The sequence below is a fragment of the Pelobates fuscus genome, chromosome 6 (genome assembly GCF_036172605.1).
Source record: "Pelobates fuscus isolate aPelFus1 chromosome 6, aPelFus1.pri, whole genome shotgun sequence".
Classification (NCBI taxonomy): Eukaryota; Metazoa; Chordata; class Amphibia; order Anura; family Pelobatidae; genus Pelobates; species Pelobates fuscus.
Window position 1 is genome coordinate 281,818,765 of NC_086322.1, and position 27,077 is coordinate 281,845,841.

The following is a 27,077-nucleotide window of genomic DNA, read 5'->3' on the forward strand; positions in this document are numbered from 1 at the left end:
ACAGAGAGAAAGGAGGAAGGAGGATGTTGCTTTTCGTGATGCTAGCTTAGGCCAGGATGCATCAGCTACTGTGACATGGTGGGTGACTCTGCTACATAGCTGTGTTACATTGTTCTGCTGCTCCGTTGCAGAGAAGGAAGGGATGCTTAATTCAGAGAAAGCGACTTGATGTGAGAATCAGAGAGAAAACAGGAGGAGGTGGTGGAGGAGAGTAGAGGAATATGAGATCTGGGTACCCACGTCCTATATTTCCAAAATGATGAAGACAGAGGGTAAGACCACAGGTGGGGGGCCCAGGAGTTCATCCCCACATAGGAATGCATATGAAGTCGGGGTACAAACGCTCCGCACCGGCAAAGATGGCATGCCAGAGCCAGAATCTGAAGAAATGCGCAAATCGCGCTGCAAATATGGTTCCAATGTTCACCGCATAAAAAATATGTTCCTGCAAATGGGAACGGGCCCACCAGGTACTGAGCCAGAACCTGGGCGGGCAAAGGAGAAACCGTCACGACTGACATTGCCGCGGGCCGGCAGCTTGAATGAGAATGTCAACCACAGTGCACTACTGAAGCTAGGAACCAGCGTGTCAGAGAGGGTAAGTCATTTTGACCCCCCGGCAGACAGGCCGCCTTCCAAGTTGCAAGAAGCGCGTCGGGTTTTTGAGAGAAACCTGCAAGAAAAGGAGACCACAAATAGAATTTTCCTGCGCAAGGAGAGGGGAGGTTTTCAAGACAGAAAATTGGACGTTGTTGTACGGTTTGGAGGTAGCACAGAGTCACTTGACAAGCTAGACACAGAGGCGGTCTCCCCTACTGTGAGCCAGCTGAGCGCAGTCTTTGAAAACGCAGATTTGCGCAACAACCTACATAAAATTCCAGTTAAAGGTCCAACGGGGCGGCGTACAAGACTTTTTCAACCAGATACTCCCAAGGTAGGCGAGGAGAAAAAGACTTTAGAAAAGGTGGGAGATGGGCGAAACAGGCCAGCAACAGTCCCAGAGATCCGTAAAATCAAACCGGTGGAGGTCGAAGAGAGTGGCGAGTCTGAAACCGATGCACCGAAGGAAACGGACGCCCCAAAAACAGAAGAGACTGTCAACACTGGAACTGAAAATGGTGGCTTGGAAGTAAAGGGGGTGACGGCGCGGGAGGCCGATTTGGCAGAAGAAGGAGAAGGAGAGGTGGCTGAGGAGGATTATAAGAGGGAAGACTGGTCTGAGGTTGAAGTGCTAGAACTCAGTGCCTGCAGTGGACTTGGGGAGGATTCAGGGGGCAGTGGTTTGGAAGAAGATGAGGATGGCTTTTATGAAGCAGTGAACAGTTGCCTAGAGATTGAGGGTCTTTCTGAAGAGGAGGAGCCGGCTCCAAGCAGAAAAATACGTTTCAGCACAGCTCCAATCAAGGTAAGACACCTGGTATTACATTGATAGGCTTCTAGCTTTCCATTTCTAGGTAGTGTGAAGCATGGCCCTTATTACAGCATACATTATTATGGCATTAAATATGGGGTGCAAAAATTAAATGTGTACCCCACAACTGCTGCTTATTAAATAAAAAATACTTCTCCCAATGCCAATCATAGGTCACACAGTCTGATTAAATGAAACCATTGCGATAGCCTTCACCAATTATCATTTATAACAAGATATACAATCCTATCAATCCAGTACGAGTAGCTTCAGATACAATAGGATTGATACAGCCGGTCTAATGGCATGTGAACGATTCCCTATACAAACAACATGTCTCACTGTGTCACCTCTGTATATTTTCACTTTAAAATATATTTTCTGTAAATGACAGACAGGCAGGCAGTATTAGAAAGATAGAGAGAGGAGATAGTTAGATAGATAGACATGATAAATAGACAGACAGACAAATAGAGAGAGAGATAGATAGATAGATAGATAGATAGATAGATAGATAGATAGATAGATAGATAGATAGATAGATAGATAGATAGATAGACAGACATGATAAATAGACAGACAGACAAATAAAGAGAGAGAGATAGAGAGAGGGAGATAGGTATATAGATAGGTAGATAGATAGATAGATGGCATATTAATGTCTTGTTAAAAATACATTGTGCTTGTCTTTTCCATACAGGCACACATTCTATTTAATGGTATTGTTTCTGTTGTGTATCCATATAATGATTCTAGTAACAGAGTTGAGTCATTGGCCCCTATTTTGTTACACTATACACTGTCAGATGTTTGAATAAAGGAAGTGTCTGTGTGTGTGTGACACTTCCTGCAGTGGGGAGGGTGGCAGCTTGGCAGGGTGTTTGGGGGAAGGGAGTACCCCCACTTCCTGTTATGGGGGATATTGTACAGTATGGCAGCTGCACTGTCCCTGCTCTGCAAAGCAATGCGCGGTGTTTGAATAAGTTGCTGGTGTATGCAGATTAACATGTCCACACATCCTGTTGCTCTCTCTCATATAAGAAATGTGGGTCTGACATGAAGATTCATTTGCATGTATTGAGCACTGTGTTTTGCAACATGGTGGCTGGCAACATGTGTCTGTGCAGAGAAGTGTCTGAAACACAAAGGGTAGTGCAGTGCTGCTGGCCACATCATTGTGTCTGACATGGACCTAAGTGCTATAGAAAAACATGCATTGTCAGTCTGCTGCTGTGACTGCTCCCAGCCTCGTATCACGGGAGACGCTGGCCACGGCAGATGGAGTACAACAGGTTGCCTACACCCCTGTACAACAGCTGGTTTATAGCTAGCACAAATGAGTGTGCATCTAAAAACAGTAACAAAACAAAGAAAGTAACAGACAGCAGAAACTGACAAACTCCCAGACACGCACAGAGAAATAAACTCACATCCACAAACACAAGCACAAACTGACACACTCTCAGCCACACACAGATACACATACACAAATGCACACTGACACACACTCAGATGCACTTTGCCAAACACACAGACACACACAAAAACTAGAATGCAGAGCAGCGTAGGTATATAAAATGTAGAGTGCGTACCTGGAGTATACGTTTTATAAGAACAGAAGAGCACTGCAAACAACACTGTATAACATAGACCAATCTGGTCGTTCTCATAACAGGTTTTTAATACATATTCTAGAACATATAACATACGTGTATAGAATACTGAGTATTTTCTAGAACAGAAGTAGGCAACCTTTGGCACTCCAAAACATGGTTCCCTCCCCCCGCTCTAGAACATGGAGAGGAGTGAATGGAACAGATTCTTAAAGATGGAATAGTGTGTATGGTGTATGTTCTAGAAATGGTGGATATGCAACGGCTTCTAAAGAAATTTAGTAGTTTGTATAGGTAGACAGATAGAGATATATAGACACAGAAGATAGATAGATAGATAGATAGATAGTTTCAAGAACATGGAGTGGTGTGTGTGTGTGTAGATCATGTTCTAAGACTTGCAGTGTGGGCAATAGAACACGGAATAATTTTGTGTGGAGAGGGCTATAGAACATGGTCATATATGTGTATAGCTGTTTCGAGAACACTGAGTCATGTTAATATAGCAAGTTCCAGAACATGGTGTTTACGCATCAGTTTCTGAGATAGGAGTGTGAAGGTTTCTAGTTGTTTTCACACTTCCACTTCCATCATGCTCTGGAAGCTTACGATTGACAGATGATTATGGAAATTGTAATCAATCAACATCTGGGGGTGGAGGCAGCAATTCAGCAGGCCTGTTCCAGAACACATAATATGGAGCAGAATCTAGAACGTGAAGTAGAGGGTATGGTGCCACCTCTAGAACACAAGGTAGTGTGCATACCGTAGTTTCTAGAACATGGAGTCATTTATAGAATACGTAATGGCACATTTTAATAAGTATGCATGTCATGATTCTATGCTTACTTGCTTTTTATTTATCATTTATTGGGACACTCTATAAACCATAGCCGCTACAGACGATTGTAGGGGTTTAGTACCAACACATGGCCACCTTGCTTGCTCTACATATTCCTCATGTGGAATGATCAATATCAATTCTTTCCATTACTGGATAGTTTTCATTGGATTTAGGTGGCCAGGAATACCATCCAAATCTAAACAAAACCGACATGGCTAATGTGGTATGATAACAATATGCCGAGCAAGGGGCTGGGCCATAGGCATTAGGGAACCTTGAAAACTGTTTGACACAGAACCAGGAGATAGTGCCAGGAGCATGCCGTCACCATAACCACCACAACCAACATACCAACACAGCAGACTGTAGTAGTTATTGTGCTTAGACTGTTCCTCTTAAGTAGGATTTTATCTTCTCTTAATCAAGATATGTCACGAGGATATAAATCGATGGTTCCCTTTTTTACTCCTTTATCAACATGTCCTTCTGTCCGGATTTAAAGTCTTTTTCCAAATCCTTCCTTTGACAAGGCGATAATTTGAGAGCCAAGGAGAATGAAATATCTTATTTTGTTTCCTGTCTCACATACAACCGAGGCCACCATCCTACAATCAGGGTTAATGGAAGGACATGCTAATGTTAATTTTACTATGTGATATGTACAATGGCACGCAAACATACATGCAAAGCACCTCCAATGCATGTATGAGATACATCATCTCCAAAAAGTGGTTGACAAGGGTGTCCAGCAGTGATCCCCATGGATACATTTCATGCATTGTATAAAACTATAGGTGACTGACATTGGAAAGCTTACCGGTACCACCACCATGGTAGGTGGTCTCAGTGATGGAAACCAAATTTTTCAGTTCCTCACCCTCCGGGATACAGAAGAGCAGGATGGGTGCATAAATTAGAATGCATTGCAATGTGTGACTGCAGGGAGAGACTGTCTCAAAGCACTATTGATTACTTTACAAAAAAAACGATAAAGTGTGTCAAACTAGTATATTACGTTCTTTCCCCAAACATTCAGAAAAAAACGTCAAAATAGATAAAACATACATACAAGCAAGGAAATAAACCCTGTGACACAAAGGATAAGATGGTTGTTAATATAAATACCAATGTATATACTTAATAATGGGTTCCAAAGGATACCTAAAAACAGAAAATACAAAGCAACATAGTGTGAACCGTAAAAAACATATATATATATATATATATATATATATATATATATATATATATATATATATATATATATAAAGGAATGGAGTTGGAGTTTCACTCACATGGCCCAGATCCGTCCCAGGCTCTGTATTATAGGCTCTAAGGTGCCACAGATGGCTAACCGATCCAATAGCCCCAAGGTTCCCAACAACTGTATGATGGATCTTCAGTATTTAAAAATCAATTTATTGAACAGAATAAACATTAAAACAAGCAACAGTATACTAAAACATGGGTACTAAGGTAAAGTGGTAGTGGGAGTTCAAAGTTAAAGTCCACAATGGGTATCACTCACTACCTACTTACCCAGATAAGATAGATATAAAGTGCCTGTAGTAATGTACAATCAGCAGACGCATTTCGGAGTACTGGAAAAAGGTTACAATGCTGAAACGCGTCTGCTGATTGCACTTTACTACAGGGGCTTAAGCCCAGAGCTCCCAGGATGCCATTTTGAGAACCCTTGGGTAATAAAAATGATAAAGCTATCAAATGAAAAGTCTACTCCGAGAACATATCTTTTTTTAATTTAATTTCAAATTTCTTTATCAAAAAGTTTGAAGCGGAAAAAAAAGAGATGCTCTGTGTAAGTTTGAGATTCTTATCAATGTATCTGTTTTGAGAAAGAAGAAAGCGGTTTATGTCAAGATTTGTTCCAGAGATCATCCAATAGGAGAGTAGTAAATGATCTCTTTGTGTTAGAAAACTTCCTCTAGCACGAGAGATCTTAAAGGCACAGTCTAATGGAAAATAAAATATTGCGGTTTTAGTTACGTGTGTTCTTTAAAACATGTAAATGTAGGGTCTCCCTTTAAAAAAAAGAAGAAGCTTTTAAATGGATATAACTAACCTATAATACCTGTGAATTCATCGAACTTGATGGCTCAGAGAGAATCTTTACATTTGGCTCATGTGTGCCTATTGCCACAATCCACTGATACAGTGTTTCACTGAATGCAAATCCAGGGTCCACGTCAGCACACTTTACATGCTGACACACCAGGCGTCAGATAGATTCAGTTATTAAACCTTTTTTATTATGAAGCTAGTGACTGTTTGAATGACAAGCACTAGACATTGCAAAATGTAAACAGTACCATTTCTTAGCGGTGACAAAGCAGGGGCAGTATCTAGGCCCCAAAACCACTTTATTAAGATAAAATGATTTTGATGCTTAAAATGCCCACGTTAAAAAATAATGTACTGGGGGGGGGCGGAGCCAAGCTGCTGAACTGAATGGCCGCACGTTGGAACTGCTCAGCACCAACAAGCCACATTAACACAGAATACAAGGCTATAAACTCACATAACCCCAAAACGGAGCACCGGGAAGGCGAAGGCACCATGGGTCGTAAGAGCATGAAAGCTAAGCCGGACAAGCCAAGCATAAGTAAGAACATAGGGGAACTCTGGCGACAGGCCCAAAGAGCTGGGGAACCCAAGATGGCCGCCTTTGCGGACTATGCCTCTGATATCTCTGAGGATTTCTCAGACGGAGCAATGGAGGAGCATGTACCTACACTACCGGCCCCCAAGCCGCCACCCTTACCACCAGACTCGGCTCCAGTCACAACAGCAGTCCTAAAAGAATTGCTAGCGGGCCTTCAACACACACTACAGGCCGACGTGGCCCAAATCCGTCAAGACCTGAGAGGCCTGACAGGCCGTACACTGGAAAGGGAAACCAGCCAAAATGCTCAGCAAATATTGCTTCTGCAGCAAACAGTATTAGAGCTGAAACAGCAACAAGCAAAAACAGACCTGCGGCTTACGGCGGCGGAGGACTAAAGGAGGAGTCTAAACCTCAAGGTCAGGGGGATCCCTGAAGCAACCACCTGGTACGCAGACTTCTCCAAGCGCTTCTACCGCCCAAGCGCTTCTACCGCCCAAGCATGCGAAAACGGTGGAGATAGAGGAGATGTTCCACTTACCTAAACCGGTCAAGGCCCCATCCGAGGCACCACGAGACCTGATCATCCAGTCCAGAGGAGTAAGGACAAAATGGCGGTCCTCAACGCGGTACGCAATCATTCCCCATACTCTGTCGAGAGCATGGCACTCTCCTTCTACCAAGATCTATCGGGGAACACACTATCGGGGAACACACTATGCCTCTGATATCTCTGAGGATTTCTCAGATGGAGCAATGGAGGAGCATGTAACCTTTCACGTCCCTCCTACGAGCGAACAACATACAATATCGATGAAGATCACCCCGCACCCTGCAGGTACAACATGGAGACACCAGTCACCCAGTTCACAATCTACAGGGAGCAAAGGGACTGTTGCCTACATTGGGGCTCCCAGGGGACTCCATGGCTAACTGCGGGTCGTTAATAACCACCACCCACATCTGGAATCCAGCAACTGCACCTCCATTTGTCCCACAGGGCCCAAGGAAAGAAACCCATGCAGCAGCCACCACCTGAAGCGCCTCGGACTGCAGGCAGAGAGACACTGTTGTCCCCTAACAATACCAGCCTGGTACCACCACAGCCTAATTTATTTTTCTATTAGTAATATTTTTTCAACCGCTTTTGATATGATCTGCCATTAGTCCCCATTGGGACTAACGACTATCACACAAAGAAGCCTTATAGTGCTCTGCAAAACTGCAGGGCTAACTCAAAAGTTTTGAATTTATAAAGAGTTTAGCTAATTTTGTTTTTTCTTACCCTTCAACTTTTCCTTTAAATATTCAGCGCAACACAAACGGGAGTACCCACATAAATAGCCCACTCTCAAATCGACCGACAGACCGAGTCGACGGTACCCCCCCCACCCCCCACGCCCTCAGGCGACCACAAGAGCTTGGTATTTATTCTTATACAAAGCCCAAATAGCCCAGAAAAGGGTACAACTGTTCCCCAATACCAATAGCTCTATAGCAAGACAAACAATCCAAACATGATATAAGAGGCCCAGGCCTCAACACATGAGAGGAACTAGACGTGTACACAGAGATATGCACACCACCTCACATAGTTAGATGCACTGCAACATTTCACCTAACTGGGGTTGTATAAAAGGTTAAAATGTGCAGGGTGTTTGCATGCCAGGCCAACCACCCTTCATGATGGTTTTTACTATGCGGGGAGTAGCTACCGGGGCATATCGAGCATGTTTTGATATCACTCGCACTTTATAATTAATTATACGCTCAGCGCTGATGTATACTGTTTAGCCTAACACTCCACTACTTGCCATTGATCGGCGCCATGTCAATGTTACCTATGTTTTCCTTAATTTTTTTCTATTTTTCTTTAATGCTTTTTTTATTACTTCACCTCTTGGTGTTTGTCGCAGGACACTGCAACGCAACGTCCATGATATGTATAGCCTATTCTTGAATAAGCGTAGATTTCAACTAATGTTTACTTTACTTACTCTAACATTCAGAGAAGCGACAAAAAGCAACATGTTTTACTAACATCATATATCTTCATATGTAGACTTAGCATGTTTATTATATTGTAAAAATGTGCAGCTGTATCAAATGCTTTATCATTGTCTGATCCGGAAAGCTTACATTAGCTATCGTGGCATTGTGAGCTTGTTGTCATTTTCGCACTACAAAAATAAAGAATTAAAAAAAAAATAAAAGAAAATAATGTACTTTATCTTTGTTTTCTTTAGTATTTAGAATAGGGAGAATAATTTAATTTGGGTTTGTGTAGGGAGGGCCATGACATGCGCATTGTCGTCTCTTTGGCCTATTCCAGTTATAACCAATACCTCCAATAAACACAGACACAAGGATTGTTTGGCAAAATATTCCACGGCTTTATTAATTACATAAATATATAAATTAAAATATAAAATTTAAGAGGTCATTGTCACCAACATTTGAACAGCCATTCCCCCAAATAACATAACTAAATCCCCAGACAATGACCTCAAACATATTTACATAATACCATATAACAATGTAACATAAATAACATAAACAATTAACACAGCCACCCAGGGCAACCATTTCCAATTGTAGGGGCATACCGAGACACCCCTACACTATTATCATAGCCACCAAGGGCATCCCATTTCACATTTCACAGTAGGGGCATACCAAGACACCCCTACACCATCACATAGCCACCAAGGGCATCCCTTTCCACTGTAGGGGCATACCAAGACACCCCTACACCATTGACCCAGCCACCAAGGGCATCCATTTCCAGTGTAGGGGCATACCGAGACACCCCTACACCCCCAGGTTCGTAGCTACCGCCGAGCTCGAACCTACCACCAAATCTAAAGGTAAGTATTCCTCTTGACCTATCCCACTTACCAAAAACCGACCTACCCCCAATTAAACTAAACCATCCCCCGCCGCCGTGACAAAACGGGAGAGTCATAAATCTTAACCATTAACCCACTAAGTTAGGGAGGGTGGGCGGGACAGCTAACAACAGGTAAAGATTTCGAATTAAAATGGAACCCAATTTTAAAATGGCGAATATTTATATGACTAAGCCACTCCCATTATTTCAATTGACCAATCAAGTAACACTCCTCCATAGGCCTGCCTCCTAGCTCTGTCAAGGCCCATTCCACCTAGCTTTGCTTATTCCATGGGCTTCATTTTGATGACTCTCTGTGTAGTATTGACGTGTGTATGGGAATGTGTGGTTTATTAGAGGCCCAGCCGCCTACACACAATGCACGTGGCCCCATGCAGCTGACAGACATTTCAGTCACTGCTGCTTTTGAGATTCATGTTTTGCTGTCACGTGCAAAATGGAACAGAGTTAATGTGCAACATGAAGGGGTTGTCTGTACACATAACATGAATCAGGATGTGTAAATAATATGGAGCAGGCTGTATGTAAAACATGGAACAACTGTAACATGATGGAGGATACATTCCATGCAGTAGGGTGTATATGGAACATGGAGCAGGGTGTATGTGTATGTAACATCAAGGAAGATACATTTGTATCAAAGAGCAAAGTGTATATAGCATGGTGTATGGCAGGGGTAGGCAACCTTCGGCTCTACAGATGTTGTGGACTACATCTCCCTTGATGCTTTGCCAGCAATATGGCTGTAAAAGCATTATGGGAGATGTAGTCCAAAACATCTGTAGAGCCGAAGGTTGCCTACCCCTGGTGTATGGGAACTTCGGCAGTTTGGATAGCAAGTATGTGTAACAGAGCATAGTGTATGTGTAAGATGGAGCAGGGTGTCTGTGTAACACGGATAATAGTGTATGAGTAATATGGAGCATAGTTTCTGTGTAACATGGATAATAGTGTATGAGTAATCTGGAGCATAGTGTCTGTAATATGGAGCATAGTGTCTGTAACATGGAGCACAGTGTCTGTGTAACATGGAGCATAGTGTTTGTGTAACATGGAGCATAGTGTATGTGTAACATGGAGAATAGTGTAAGTGTAACATGGAGAATAGTGTAAGTGTAACATGGAGCATAGTGTCTGTGTAATATGGACCATAGTGTCTTGTGTAACATGGAGAACAGTGTCTGTGTAACATGGAGCGTGGTGTACATGTAACACGGAGCGTGGTGTCTGTGTAACACGGAGGATATTTTGTGTGTAACATGGAGCATAGTGTATGTGTAACACGGAGCATAATGTATGTGTAACATGGAGCATAGTGCTTGTGTAAAATGGAGCATAGTGTATGTGTAACATGGAGCATAGTGTCTGTGTAACACAGAGCATGGTGTATGTGTAACATGGAGAATAGTGTAAGTGTAACATGGAGCATAGTGTCTATGTAATATGGACTATAGTGTCTGTGTAACATGGAGAACAGTGTCTGTGTAACATGGAGCGTGGTGTACATGTAAAACGGAGCGTGGTGTCTGTGTAACACGGAGGATATTGTGTGTGTAACATGGAGCATAGTGTATGTGTAACACGGAGCATAGTGTATGTGTAACATGAAGCATAATGTATGTGTAACATGGAGAATAGTGTATGTGTAGCATGGAGCGTAATGTGTGTGTAACATGGAGCGCGGTGTATGTGTAACATGGAGCATAGTGTCTGTGTAACAAGGAGCACAGTGTATGTGTAACATGGAGCATAGTGTCTGTGTAACATGGAGAATAGTGTATGTGTAACACGGAGCAGAGTTTATGTGTGGCATGAAGTATAGTGCCTGTGTAAGATGGAGCATAGTGTCTGTGTGGAATGGAGCATAGTGTCTTTGTAACATGGAGAACAGTGTTTGTGTAACACGGAGCATGATGTATGTTTAACATGGAGCATAGTGTCTTTGTAACATGGAGCGCGGTGTACGTGTAACATGGAGCATAGTGTATAGTGTATAACACGGAGTATAGTGTATGTGTAACATAGAGCATAGTATATGTGTAACATGGAGTAGAATGTATGTGTAACGTGGGGGCATAATTCATGTGCACAGCGCTTCGGAATTTGCTGGCGCTATATAAATAATAAAATAATAATGTGTAACATTCAGTATAATTTATGTGTAACATTATGCAAATACATACTGCTACACCACACACAGAGAGACATGTCACATACTACACACACAATGCCAAATATATTGTTCTGTTGAGGGGCCCAGGTGTAACTATTAAATGTGTTCCAGTTTGGGTAGATATCTCTATCTGTCCGATGTGACCACATAGAGTTAAACAGCTCCATGTGGGCCCCAGCACTCACCCAGCCCCTTAACAGACAATGGGATTCAATGCCCTGCTGGCGGCCTGTATAGCAGAACAGTGTGTGTAATATCACATTCTGTGTGCATGCGTAACATATGGCAGCGTGTATGTAATGCTTTGCCTATGTGCTTATGCTCTCCACGCTTTAGAATCAAAAGTTTTGTTTCGTAACCAATTATGCCATCAATTATTCAGCATATTCGATAGAACTTAGAGCAGACACATTAGCCTTCATAAGAGAGATTGCGCATGCGTCGTGTATAGATGTTATGTAAGAATTCTTCACGCATTCACAATAAGTCACATTGAAATGTCTTTCACATTTGCAAAGACTTCCAGCCTGCTGCCAGTATAATGTGCATGAATCATAAGTCAGTATAATTTGCACATTCGCATCACTGTTACGCCTCTTCGTTAAAATCAATTTGAAGATATTTACTTAATGGGTTATTCCAACCTAAAAAAAGTGTTTTCCGTTTTCACTGAACACTGAACTTTTCAGAAACACTAGCTTTTATCAGACTAACCCTTCCTATATTTTTCCTCATCCCCTCCACCCCCCAAAAAAAGAAAATAGGTCAAATTGACATCGGTTGCAGCACTTCCTACAGCCCTATCCTCCTCTGCTAATGTCCCTCCCCCTCACTTATTATTATGTTATTATTATTATTATTATGTTATTATTTATATAGCGACAATAAATTCCATAGCGCTGTACAATGGGTGGATGAACAAACATGTAGTTGTAACCACCACACAGGATCAGAGGGGTTGAGGGCCCTGCTCAATGAGCTTACACAGGACCGGTGCTAGGATTTTTAGTTACACAGGCGAAGATGCATTTTGGTGCCCCCCACCCTCGTTTAAAATAAGGTTCATACAAACACAGAAATAATCATACAGAGACATACAGACACAGACAGAGACATACATGCATACAAAGACATGCAGGCATATAAAGACATACATACAGAGGCATACCGTCATACAGACACATACATACATACATAGACATACAGAAACATACATACAGAGACATCCAGGCATACAGACACATACATACAGGCATACAAAGACATACACGCATACAGAGACATACCGTCATACAGACACATACATATATACAGGTATACAGAGACATACAGGCATACAGACACATACGTACAAAGACATACAGGCATACAGACACATACATTTGTGCATACAGAGACATACAGGCATACGGACACATACATTTGTACATACAGAGACATACAGGCATACAGAAACATACATTTTGTACAGACATACAGGCATACAGAGACATACAGGCATACAGAGACATACAGGCATACAGAAACATACATACAAAGACATACAGGCATACAGAGACCTACATACATACATACATACAGAGACATACATACATACATACATACATACAGAGACATACACAATTACATACTTACATCAGTTCAATCTTGTCCCCTGGATGCATGCTGTCTGGCTCCTTGGAGTCCTGTCCTGCAGCCCAGCCCCATCACAGGGCGCCAGCCACGCTGTGTGGTACACAGGGAGCAGGGATATGATGTCATTCATATCCTCGCCCCCTCCACACAGCCTGCGGCAGACACCAGGGTAGGTGCAGTGGCGTACACATGACCCATGGGGCCCCAGTGCGCAAATTGATCCGTGCCCCCCCCCCGTGCCCCCCCACACACTTAAAGGACCACTACAGACACCCAGATCACATCAGCTCAATGAAGTGGTCTGGGTGTCAGGTCCCTCTAGTTTCAACCCTGCAGCTGAAAACATAGCAGTTTCAGAGAAACTGCTATGTTTCACCGAGGGTTAATTCAGCCTCTAGTGGATGTCTCACTGACAGCCACTAGAGGAGCTTCCGCTATTCTAAAACACTGAACGTCCATAGGAAAGCATTGAGTAATGCTTTCCTATGGGCGGTTTGAATGCGTGCGCGGCAAGAGCATTCGGAGCTGAGAGGCGGAGGAATCCCCAGCGCCAAGGGAGAAAGGTAAGTGCTGAAGACACACACACACTCTCACGAACAGATGCATACACACCAGCTAACGGACACACATTTACTGACAGACACACTCAGCGACAGACATACATACACACTCACTTACAAAACATACAGTCTCACTGACAAACACACACTCACTAACAGACATCAAACAGACTCACTAATACACACACAAACACACTCAGTAAGAGACTCACTAGCAGACACACTCACTGACACACTAGCAGACACACACTGACACTCACTAGCAGACACACACTGACACTCACTAGCAGACACACACACTGACACTAGCAGACACACTCACTGACACTCACTAGCAGACACACACACTGACACTCACTAGCAGACACACACGCTGACACTCACTAGCAGACACACTCACTGACACTCACTAGCAGACACACACAATGACACTCACTAGCAGACACACTCACTGACACTCACTAGCAGACACACTCACTGACACTCACTAGCAGACACACTCACTGACACTCACTAGCAGACACACACACTGACACTCACTAGCAGACACACACACTGACGCTCACTAGCAGACACACTCACTGACGCTCACTAGCAGACACACTCACTGACGCTCACTAGCAGACACACTCACTGACACTCACTAGCAGACACACACACTGACACTCACTAGCAGACACACACACTGACACTCACTAGCAGACACACTCACTGACGCTCACTAGCAGACACACTCACTGACACTCACTAGCAGACACACTCACTGATGCTCACTAGCAGACACACTCACTGACGCTCACTAGCAGACACACACAATGACGCTCACTAGCAGACACACACAATGATGCTCACTAGCAGACACACACACTGACGCTCACTAGCAGACACACTCACTGACACTCACTAGCAGACACACACACTGACACTCACTAGCAGACAAACACACACACACACTAACACTCACACTAACACATGTTTTTTTTTTTTAATTTAATCCCCCAGCCTCCTTACCTTTTTGGAGTGCTGAAGGGATTCCCTGGGGTCCAGTGGTGCTGCTGGGCTCCTGGGCGGGTAGGCAGGCTGGCTGGCGGGCGGGTAGGCAGGCTGGCTGGCGGGCGGGTAAGCAGGCTGGCTGGCTGGCGGGCGGGCGTGAGGGAGCACTCTCCCATGTGTGCTTCCTCTTCAGCTCCCTCACGCACCGCGTAGGGATGCTGGAGCCGGAAGATGACGTCATCTTCCGGCTCCGGTATCAGTATGCGGCGCGCGAGGGAGCTGAAGAGGAAGCACACATGGGAGAGTGCTCCCTCGCGCGCCCGCAGAACCGGGCGCTCGGCCACGCTACAATAGGTCGTCGGTTGGAGGGGAGCGCAGTGCGCTTCCCTCCTTCCGGTCACCCTGATTTTGCGCCCCCAGGGCCGGTGCGCCCTAAGGCGCCCTTACATGCTAGAGGGAGTGAGGTGAAGTGACACAAAAGGTAAGGATAGTATTAGACTAGTGACAGTTGCAAGAGAGGAATCAGCCGGGAGCTATTAACAGTTTAATTGATACGCTTTTATGAAGAAGTGGGTTTTTAATGATTTTTTGAAGGAGTGGAGACTGGGTGAGCATCTAACGGAGGAGGGACAGTGAGAAATATCAGGGACGGTGGGCTGAGGGAGGTCATGGGGGGCTATGCCTCCACTCAATGACACAGGAGGGAGGGGCCTGTGCCGCTATATGACACCTGTTGTTGTCAGCATGCTGTTCCAGATGATGTCAGAGGCCAAATGTGCACAAAATTGACATTAGCCAGCCTGGTACTCTTGTTCTGAGCTGGCTAATGACAGGCAATGATGCTGCCGAAGGTGGAGTTTTATCTCCGGCAACAAAGGGGTAAAACTCTGTGTGTGCAGCATTTCATATTGAAAGCTGCACAAACAAGCTTCAGGTACCATGACCACTTCAAATCAGTAAAGTGGTCATGGTACGTGGAGTAACCCTTTAATTGTTTATTTTAGTCTTATACAGCTGAACAGTCAATATTGTCAAAATGGGGGGTCAAAATTAGGATTCTCACCTTAGAATAATGGACATTTGGCCACTGTGCACCTGCAACACTAATGGTCACCCTTCCACTGATTTTAATCATCTAACTTGGTTACATTTGTACAGTCTCATGGAAATTCATAGTTTTTAGCATCATTTGTGAGGACATTAAGGTGCAGTAACAATATTTAACTAATGAGAGATCAGACTACAGAAATTATGCCAATGGGGCGAGCAAGACCATCAGATTTAGACACGGCAGATTTAGTCAAGGTTGTAAGACCAAATGAAAAATAGACCAAATCGAAAAATAGCTGACTTGAGAAGTGTCCCAATAAATCAAGCTCAGCCTAAAGTGTCTATTCAAAACAGCCCCTCGTTAGTGAGTGAACCCCTAATGATGATAATGGGGTGTACAAATAAGAGACAGCTCTATCAAGCAATTGGGGAGTACCTTTTATACTACTACTTAGAAGCTAGAAAATGAAGCTTTGGATAATATCAGCTTTGGAGTTTCAACACTTCCGTTCCGTAAAAGAACGTTTAAAAAAATATATATAAATTTAAAAAAAAAAGTATAAATACATATATATATATTCCCCCAAAAGAGTAAAAAAAATGCTTTTATCTCTGTCTCCTTGTACATAATTATTATTATAATTGACAAATGGCTCCGTCACATCAATCTCATCGATTCAATAAATTTGATCCACCAAGCCAATGCTTTTCATAGTGAAGTATTGAAACCAGTCATGCTCTTGTGAGAAGCATTTGCTATGTTATTAGTCATCGGGGAGTGCATGACAATGCCGTTGCCAAGTGTGAATTCTTTTTAAAATCAGAACATCTAGTGGCTGTCAATTTTCCAAAAATTACAACCGTACACCAAAACCACTATAATACAATGTAATGGTTTTGGTGCTTAGAGATTCCCTTTAAGAAATGTATATCTAGACAGAGAATTAAGAAATCTGATTTTTGTTAATTATGCAGAAAATGTATTGTTCCAAGGGCAACAGAAATATTTTAGCATCTTGTGAGTTAAAAAAAAACCTTGTCAAGCCAACTATTTATATATGGTACAAATTATCCTTCCCTACATACCTAAGCATGTTCAAATATAGATAAAATGGATTCTGCTAAATTTAGCGTGCTTGAAACACATCATTGCAGTGGAAATTATCCTGTTGCCATAGCTTATTTAGAGTGTCCCTTTAACGGCAAAACAAATTGTGGGGGTTGATGTCTACGCGTAAAAATCCAAATGCTGTGAGTTCAAACGCAGATTTGAGTATAGAATACCCTAGAACAAAATCCGCTATTTAATAATTTAATAGAATTTGAAAAACACTTGAGAGAGAGTCTGTAAAAAGACTAATAATTGTCAGATGGTAAAAGGTTACACTGTTACTTCTAATGACTAATTGCGTGGAAAATGGATGGTACATATTCCTTAACTGCTGTAAGAAAGGACATTTTAACTTCCACTGACAGCATAGATGGAATTACAATGGATGAATGAACTATGCTGTAAAGGAAGTCCCCATTGTTACAGGGAAATCTATTGTGAAATAAATGACATCTCAAAATAGCCTTATTCCTTGTGCAGTAATGCATGAGAGGGGATACACCATTTAAGGAACTGGAGATGACACTAAATCATCAGATGCAATGTCCTATATGACTTCTGGGTAATCAGAGAACATACACTTTGCAAATAAAATATATATATATATATTTTTTGTGTGTGTGTAAAATTACAAGCATTTACTGTAGAAAACAGCACATTCATAACGTTGTCTGTATTGGCCTTGATTAAATTATTTAGAATCGGAAATCATTAAAATTGTTGGGGAAAAAAATGTGTCTACGGAAGTATTTAAGTCAAAGGGAATTTGTGTTATATTATTTTAAATATTTTTTTTCGAACAGATTAGAATATCTTTTGATGCTGATTCAAACAAATCAAGGCCACTGTTAGTAGACTAGAATTCTTTTCGACCTACGTCCTAATGAATCGATCTGTCCGGGATTTACCTGTAGAGTTTTTTTTCAATAAATACGACACCACAGGTAAACCTAGGATGGGTTCATTTATTTGTGTGTAGATTAAAAGGGATTTGATTAATTGCAACCAAATTAAAAGTATTATTAATCAATGCTTTCCTGTAAGGGTTTTGAAGACATAAGATGTCGTCATGCAAAGCCTGGTTAGCACTTTGCAGAGTAAGACTTTGTTACGTTCCAGGAAGTGTCACAAGTGGTGGGGTTAACCCTACAATGTAAACATTGCAGTCTCTCAGAAGTTGCATGGTTTTACATTACAGGGTTAAACAGACAGGGGCATTGCACCCAGACCACTTCAATGAGATGAAGTGGTCCGAGTGCCAATAGACCCTTTAATGTACAAGTCTAATAGTTAGTTGCATTTTGATTACTTACACACCATAACTCCCCTGTGTAACACAGTGCCACTTTAAATTATTACTGTTATATATCATTATTTTGAAGTTCTCATGTTACAGTTTTCAGTTTCGTAGGCCAGGAACAAGGAGGGAGATTTGCTCTTGCAAGATACATATTTTTCGACTAAGGAGGTAAATCATGAACGGTGTCTAAAGTTGCCCTCTTTTAATAAAAGATGCTAGTACGGTTTCTTTATAACTGGTTTTATGTCTAGACTAATTACTCTTTGCAGTGATGTATGTCCCAATTGTTTCCACAGTCAGCCCTGGCCTGTCCAGTCCATTTAAGTTCACGTCAAGTAGTGTAGTTGTTGCATATTGACATGAAGATGTTCGTTCGATCTGCCATCCCAGTATCCAGTCCAGTTTTATGTCATTGCTGTTTAGCTTATTTCCAAATTTCTGTACTAATACAAACATGACCTCCATCTCAATCTACTGAATTATTTGTCAACTCCAGCCTGACCATTCCATACTCATTACCAGCACTGGTCATCACCAAGGTCTAAGCAGATCAAGACACCTAGGGTTTAGCAGAAGCTGTTACGTTGATGTCGTCTGGGTGCATGAATCTGACCAAGGAGAATCTGGATTTAACAAATCTATCAAATTCTTTGTTTCAATTTTAAATTACAGTATTTCACTTATTTGTGTCTCCTGGCTCTAAAATAGACAGCATTCAGAAGGTTCTAATAGAAGGTACCGTATAATAGACCTTTTGGTCCTGCTTATGTATGAGTTTATTATCACCTATACTTCTCAACATTTCTAATGTACAAAGGGGGACACTTTAATTTTAGGGTTGTGAGTTTAGGTATAGCCCGGGGGTTTCTCAGAACAACCCATTCTCTGGCCACACATCCACATACACCCCTTAAATTTGAGTGTCCCTTTTTGTCCATTTGAAATATTCGGAGTTTTCTATAATGCCTCATTAATTCTAGTTTTTACTTTTTTTTTAAATTTTCTTCTGGCTCCCGTATACTGCTGTAGTTATTATTTAATGTGTTAGTGATATACAAGTACACCCCTAGTTAACCTGCACAGCTTCCAGGTAAGTATTGTGCTTCACTTATCCTGACTATCTTTCGCACTATGTCATCGTCCTACTTACCAAGAGAAAGGAGAGATTAAGGGCGAGAAACACTTTTTACTTACATTACGATGCATTCTTGTGCTGTCCTTAATCCCTCTTCTTCCTGATGCATTTGAAGCTGATATTTCAATGCACAGGAGATATCATGCTGGGACAAGGAGAAGTCTAAAACGCGCCTGGTTGCTGTGCTCAGCAGATAAGCTTATGGCACGCCAGTTCTGAATTAATAATAAAAACAGTGGATGGACTCAAGGGATGGCTACTGTGGTTCCCTTTTGGCAACATGCATAACAAAAATGGCAAACAAAGGGTGGGTAAGGGCAAATAGAACAGTCACTATGGGCCCTGACATACCTTGGGCATCTGCCTCTCATACCCAGCATTAAACATGACTCAGGGCCGTAGAGGAATTATATATATATATATATATAACAGTATCTATTTACGTGGGGTGGAGAAACTGGACCCTGAACTCAGGACTCCCTTGCTGAACCCGGGACTGTTGGGAACTATGTCTCTATTCATATCAGGAAACGTATGAATTATAGAAGCAGCTTAGTTGTTCTTGCAAGCAGCCAGTGCAATGCTATTTGAATATATTGGAAGTGGCCCTTGTTTTTGTATTGCTCAAAAGCCCCCGCACCTCTCTCTGTCCACCAGCCTGGTTAATAGAATGACATGTGGCTCACTCTTTTAGAATGTTTCCGTACACAGCTGTGTGCCATTAGGTACAAAGAATGCCATACCTAAAATATACTACGCATTCCGAATTTGGAACATGGGTAAGACAATAAGACGTCTTTTTTTTAAAGGGAATGGCTGGAGAACAGTTATGCAGAGCTACATTAAAATCAATGGGTACCTAGCTGAGTCTGTTTTTGTAAATCCCTTCTTCCCCTCTAAAGGTTTATTTGTCACCGTTCCTTATGGCTTGTCTGCAATGTTTTAATTTGGTGTGTTTTCACACTTGGAGCAGACCTGTCAGGGTCCCAGTTTAACATCATCATATAGATAATAAAAAAACTGCATATATACTACGTTGAGATAAAAAAATGGCACATTTACTGTTTTTAACCTACTTATCCTCAAAGGTTAGCTATCCTTGATGCGTTAGAAAGTCAGATTATGTTTTTGCCATCCATCTGCCCTGTCTATAAGCATTGCAGTTGAAAGGCAGTAGGTTACCGTAATCTGCGTAAAAAGCCTCTCTAGAGGCTCAACATATATATGTTTAAAATGGCAGGCAGTTTGTTAAATTACATTTTACAAAATTATCTTTTGGAAAGGTCAACATTAAAAAAGTGATCTCCTCTTCTTCTTTAACCCTGGTAAAAAAAAAAAAATAATAATAATTTTCTCTTTAGGTATTTACTACATACTCTAATGAGGACTATGACCGGCGCAATGACGATGTGGACCCCATGGCTGCCTCTGCAGAATATGAATTGGAAAAACGGGTGGAGAGGCTGGACCTGTTCCCCGTGGAGCTGGAGAAAGGTATGAAACATGGAAGACCAATCTTACCTCTCCAACTTTTGCGGGACTACAAGTTAACAATATATTGTCTAACAAAAACTGGGGAGGTCTGCTATGGAGCCTACATAAAGAAGGGATAATATATCATATATTTGTCAATGCAAACAACAAGCACAAACCATTTATACAAGTAAAAAAAAGTATAAGTTCCGCAAGTGAGGACAAAACTGCTTCGTAGGTTGTCATTGTCTGAGATGCTGACTTCTTAGAAACATCGTATACATTTTTAAGGTCCTTAATGCTTTGATGGGGAAAACATTTTCTCTGACCAATGTTAATGTTAATGATAGCAATGCATAAACCTAGAACCAAAATGCATGATGGATTCTGTTAAGCCTCTTTTTGGCTTTCATAGAAGCCAATCGTTGAGTGATTTTTGCTATTGGCCATACACTGGTTTATCTTTCCATCTTGTTAGGTTGCCTACATAATCGTGAATTGAAAACCATATGTAAACTCATTTCTCACCGAGCTTTGAAAGACCACCACTTTTTACAAGGCTAATGAATTTCCAAAATCAACTATTAGGGTTGACAGATGTTTTGTCGGGAGGTAGCAGCTGTCATGAGTTCCATCAGTCAGATGTATCATTAGAAATGTCTTTTTGCAGTAATGGCTCATTGGAGATGTTCCTAAGTGGACATAGTCAGACAAACCACTAACTGTTGCTCGTTCATATTTTACTTATAGGATGGATTGAATGTAACTTATAGAAATTGTCTCTATTGTGTAAAAAGACAGGCATTGTAACGGAAATTTAGCATAAATTCGTTTTTCCTTACAGCAACAGTCCAGGAGGAATGTTCTACTTTCAGGTGTAAGAGTAACCGCTATAATAAAATATGTAAATTATTTGGTAAAACCGTCCCTATCACACCTTCGATAATGGCACTAGCCCAACAGCTAGTTCAGTAATAGCAAGAAAGAAGAAATAGGAGACCAAGTATTGCAAGAATATAAAAATACTGTACTATCGATATATACTAAGGAAAAAAATTTTTTACTGAAGTAAAATTTCTGTTTTACCTCGCATGTAGCGGGAGTACAGGAGGGATATAACAATATCCCAAAATATTGGTAGGTCAGACAGCAGAAGAAAGCACATTACGCGCAAAAGCAGTTTTTGAGGAGGAAGATGTCTAGCCTAGTCACGAAGTCGATACCTTTGATGTAAGTCTCTAAAATGCCTTCCAGTATTCTTATTGACCACAACATAGGTAGAACAGGGATGTTACTTTTGTTCCTCCATGTTTGTTCAGGTAAGTGACTACTGCGACATTGCCTGAGTGAATCCTTACAGGTTTTCCTACAATCGAGAGCTCGAAAGAAAGTAAAGCCTCTTTCATTTCCTTGAAATTGGAGGAATGCTTTGCTTCATCCAAAGTCTTGATAAAATAAAGTATTTAGTTGGGCATCTCAACCAGTTTTTGAGGAATCTGTGATGATTGTGAGACAATACATCTTTTTGGTGGATAGGCTAGTCCTAGATACAGGAAATCTAAATTAATCCACAATTTTGAATCGTTTTGAATCATTATGGAAATGGATCTAAATCTTCTTGCAACCATGTCCAAGCTTGAGGTATCTCCCATTGAAGAGGTCTAATTCCTGCCCTTATCCACTTCACTGCTGAATACATGACATGAGAATTTCCAGTGTGCTCATTGCCTACATGATTGAGCAAGATGAACTTCTTCGCAAAGAGGAAACCTCTTGTCTGATCTTTTTTTATCTTTTGACAAGGGAGCTTGAGGGAATGAGACATGGAGCCTAGAAACAGAATTCTTGTTGAGGAAACAACATGTGATTTTTGGCTTTTAGAAACCAATCATCTAGATAAGGGACAACTGAAATACCCTTTTCTCGAAAGATCGGCTGCTAGAGGAAGTAGACTTTTGGGAAAGATCCTCAGAGATGTGGACAAGCGAATGGAAGTGATTTGAATTGGGAGTGTAAAACCCTTCTTCCTGATTTAATAGCAAATCTCAGGTATTTCCTTGAGCTTACTGCCATAGGGATGTGAATATAGGTGGCCTTGAAATCTAAGATGGACATGTAGTCCCCTCTGAGTAACATGTGGGTAACTGATAAGATCGTCCCCATCTGGAATATTTGATATTGGATGCATGTGTTCACATTCTGTAAAGCAAGGTCAGAAGGAATTGTCTTGTTAAAATATGAGAAAGAGTCTTGAGTAGCAGGTCGAACAAAGAAATTAGGGAGACCTTATAAGAACTGATGTTGGGCAAGTGCAGTTATTTAAGGTATGATGAGGAGGGTTTACCAAATTATTTACATATTTTACTGTATAGGCTACCCATCTGTCTGAAAAATTACGATATGACTTCACAGAAGTTATTTTAATGTTTCCTTCATGTTTTACCCTTTTCTTCACGACCTGCTTGTTCATCCTTCTCTGGGAAAAGGATAGGGGCAATCCTTGGTAAATTGAGATGGCCCCAAGCCACAAGGAAGAGACAATTGTACTTTGAAAGAGGATGATATAATGTTATTTTGGTATAGGTAGATTCCTGGTAATTATCTTCTAAAGCCAGATACCTCCAAATATATTTATCTCCTATTCACTCCATTACACTCTACATTATAGAGAGATACCTCATAACCATTCTCATCCCCATATCACTCACACACACATACTAGCCCAACAGTCCACACATCACATCCTCCATATATAGTATCCAGAAACCATTCAACATGATATGTGTAATTCACACATATATATTTACACCAGTCCACAATCCTTGCACTGCCTACACATCTTACGTCAGCACGGACATATTGGGAAACAAAAGTGTTACCAGCTGATCTCTTTTTTGCAGTACAAATGGTCTTGTCTTACAAATCTGAACGATTCCAAAATAGTTCTGTGGAACTCGATATTTTTAAATAAAAAGAGGAGAAAGTAAAAAGCTAAATTATAATTATACAATCAATTTGTATTTTAGGTGAAAGAGTTGAAAGCGCCTTTTAATTACAAATTACAAAGAATGAAACAAAAAGTATAACAATCAGCTCATATTACAAAAAAAAAAAAGATAGAAAATGTTAATGTTTAATAAATAACACCAAAAAAAATAATCTAAAAATAACATAATAACACAAAAATATTAGTATAAAAATAAACTAATAACACCAAAAATTGATTTGTAATAAAATGAAATAACACCAAAAAATCAATCAATTAAAAATATGTAAATGAAGAATTATCATTAAAGCTATGGATACCAAATGGATAAGATAAACAATGTAGAGGCAAATAAATAAATGTGATAAATAAATGATTTTTCCTTCTGTATTATATATCAAGAATTACGGGATGGCTAAAAAAAAAAAACAACCTGATATAGATGACATTCAGACATAGAAGGCGTTGGACCAGAAGTACGTAAGGAGATTATAACAGCAATTGACAGCACAGGATTTTTAATATTTACAGAGTTAATGCCTACTGGCAGAGTGCCGCCAAATTGGCATTAAGCAGATGTGCTTTATTATTTTAAAAGCCATGAGATCTTGGGCTGCACATGTACACAATTAGTGCAGTTGGGGGACTCCTTTAAGTATTTTTAAGTGCTCTTTGTACTTACATGTGTCTGACATCTCTGCCAAGAATCCATTGCTTATTGTACACGAAATATTGGACTTTCAACATTAATACATTTTTATTCTTTTTATACACATTTACTGTAAATGTTTTTTACTGGCCACATCATTGTGGCAGAGTGTTACAGAGTAAATTGACGCTACATCTCTTGACACATACAGTACAATACAACTCTTGTACACAGATACTTTTTTCCATTTATTCATACACTAGACAGCCTGATAGACATATTGGTGCTATGTTGTTACACACACTTTACACATCTCACATGTTATTTTACTCCACTATACATACCTAACACATTGGACACATACATTTACTTTCATACACACCTTACTCATCCTACAAATCAATTTACTCTGCTATGCACAACTTAAACATTCCACACATCATTGTAATCCACTTTAATGCACTAAACCACTCTGATGAAGTGCCGTTAAGGCATGAAACGCATTGGAGGACATCCAGTCCTCCTCTATGTTGTTTCAGTCGTGCCCTGTAAATGAATAAAGGCATTTTATTTTAAAGGGACACTATAGTCAGCAGAACAACTACAGCTTATTGTATTTGTTCTGGTGAGTAGGATCATTCCCTTCGGGCTTTTTGCAGTAAATAATGTATTTTTAGAGAGAATGCAGTGTTTACATTACAGCCTAGAGATAACTCCACTAGCCACTACTCAGATGGTTACTAGAGATGCTTCCTGGGGCAGTGCTGCACACTGTGCAGTACTGCCATTTAGTGTATCCACCCTTTGCATGCAGACACTGAACTTTCTTCATAGAGAGCAATTGATTCAATGCATCTCTATAAGGAGATGCTGATTGGCCAGAGCTGTGTTTGACTTGTGCTGGCTCTGACCCTGATCTGCCTCCTTGACAGTCTCAGCCAATCCTATGGGAAAGCATTGTGATTGGCTCACATAATCACTTCTGATGATGTAAGCTGTAAGCAGGCAGATCAGGGGCAGAGGCAGCAGCTGCAGTCTTGAATACAAGCAAGATTTTACTATATTTAGGGAGGCAAGGTGGGGCCAAGGGGGCTAGATGGTGGTTTTAGCACTATCAGGGCAGGAATACATGTTTGTGTTCCTGACCCTATAGTGTTCCTTTAAGTGGATTGAGGCATCTTCAGCTGAAATCCATTGTGACGGAGACCCTGTCCCCCCGACTGAATACCTCCACCAAAGTTCGCTATCACTGGGAAAGAATCACCAAAGTGTTTATATACTTTCCCCAAACACCAGATGAGACTTGGTGAAGAGGTAAAAGAACAACGCTTTTTTGTGACTACAGTTGCATATACATAGGGACATTCCCCACAGGGGGTCTTCACAATGAACAATCGGTCCCCACCCTGGTGACTTTGTGTCTGGGGGACAACTCAATTAGCTAGGAGATGATTTTATTAACTCTCATATAACAGGGCGCAGAACAGCAGTAATCCCTAAAACATATGTCTCCCCGCATGCGCATATAAAAAATTATACATCCCAGGACAGGGCTAGTTCCATGAGTATAATGTCCAAAAAGCACTCGGATCGGAGGTATCCAGCCCGAGTAATCTTCGAGTAAAATTTTCGCAGGATGCGGCTATCTTTCTATCCGATGCAGAGTTCCAGACTGTAGTCAGGTAGGGGGGACTTTAACAAGAAATAAATCTCGCTGGCTCCGTAGAAGGGGGCTCCCCCTAAGTATTAATGTTTTCAATGTTTTACATTAATGATCTCCTGGATGCCGTGGGTAGGAGTGGTGTAGGATGGAAACTGTATTGGGTAGCTGCCCAATCACCAGCTCGGTGGAAGTTCCAGGCAGTCGCTACGCGTAGTTATGGCTATGACAGCTGAGACAGAGGTTGCAAATAGAGTGGTCTGCTGCACAGAGGGTAGAACTACAGAAAAATTGGGGCAGGCGTGTGATAAAGCTCTTTTTAGGGGTGATAAAGCTGCAACAGTTGTTAATGTGATCGGAGCATGCTCCGTCGCATCCATCTTTCATTCTTTTGTTTTGACACTTCCACATACAAGTCTTACACACCCGATGGCTCAGGCATACAAGTAATGCATCTCTTTATACATCTATCTGATACATATAGCCACAAAATGGTAATTCTACTTCCAGTTCTCTATTGTTAACATAAATGTCACCAGAAAGTGATATAGTGAACTATACCACAAATATCCCACTACCCAGTATCCACATACAGTATATTTCAATGATAAACCACTCCAGATACATACTATATGCATTGTATTGGCCATAACACATTCATTTCTGTTAATGTTCAACATATGCTTCATGCAGACTCTGAAGGCCTCGGGATCAGTATTATTGGAATGGGAGCCGGGGCTGACATGGGACTGGAAAAGCTTGGAATATTTGTAAAAACTGTGACAGAAGGTGGAGCAGCTCATCGAGATGGCAGGTAACTGAGTGTAAACTATAACCACTGTGCAACTACTGTCTACATCTTCTACCCCAGATATGGATTGATCTGGCTTCCCAAGAGTACTTGTAAAACATTTCCCATTCCCATGTTGGCTGGGAGTTACTGGTATTGT

General features: G+C 41.3%; 1 protein-coding gene across 1 annotated transcript in view; it reads left to right on the plus strand.

Moving 5' to 3' along the window:
- PPP1R9B (protein phosphatase 1 regulatory subunit 9B) overlaps positions 1-27,077 on the plus strand; it is a 40,111-nt gene continuing 13,034 nt past the window's right edge. The window contains exons 1-3 of the mRNA XM_063459279.1: positions 1-1,405; positions 20,721-20,853; positions 26,821-26,941. Coding sequence (XP_063315349.1) covers positions 257-1,405; positions 20,721-20,853; positions 26,821-26,941 — 1,403 coding nt within the window. The 5' untranslated portion in view covers positions 1-256. The remainder of the gene's footprint in view (positions 1,406-20,720; positions 20,854-26,820; positions 26,942-27,077) is intronic.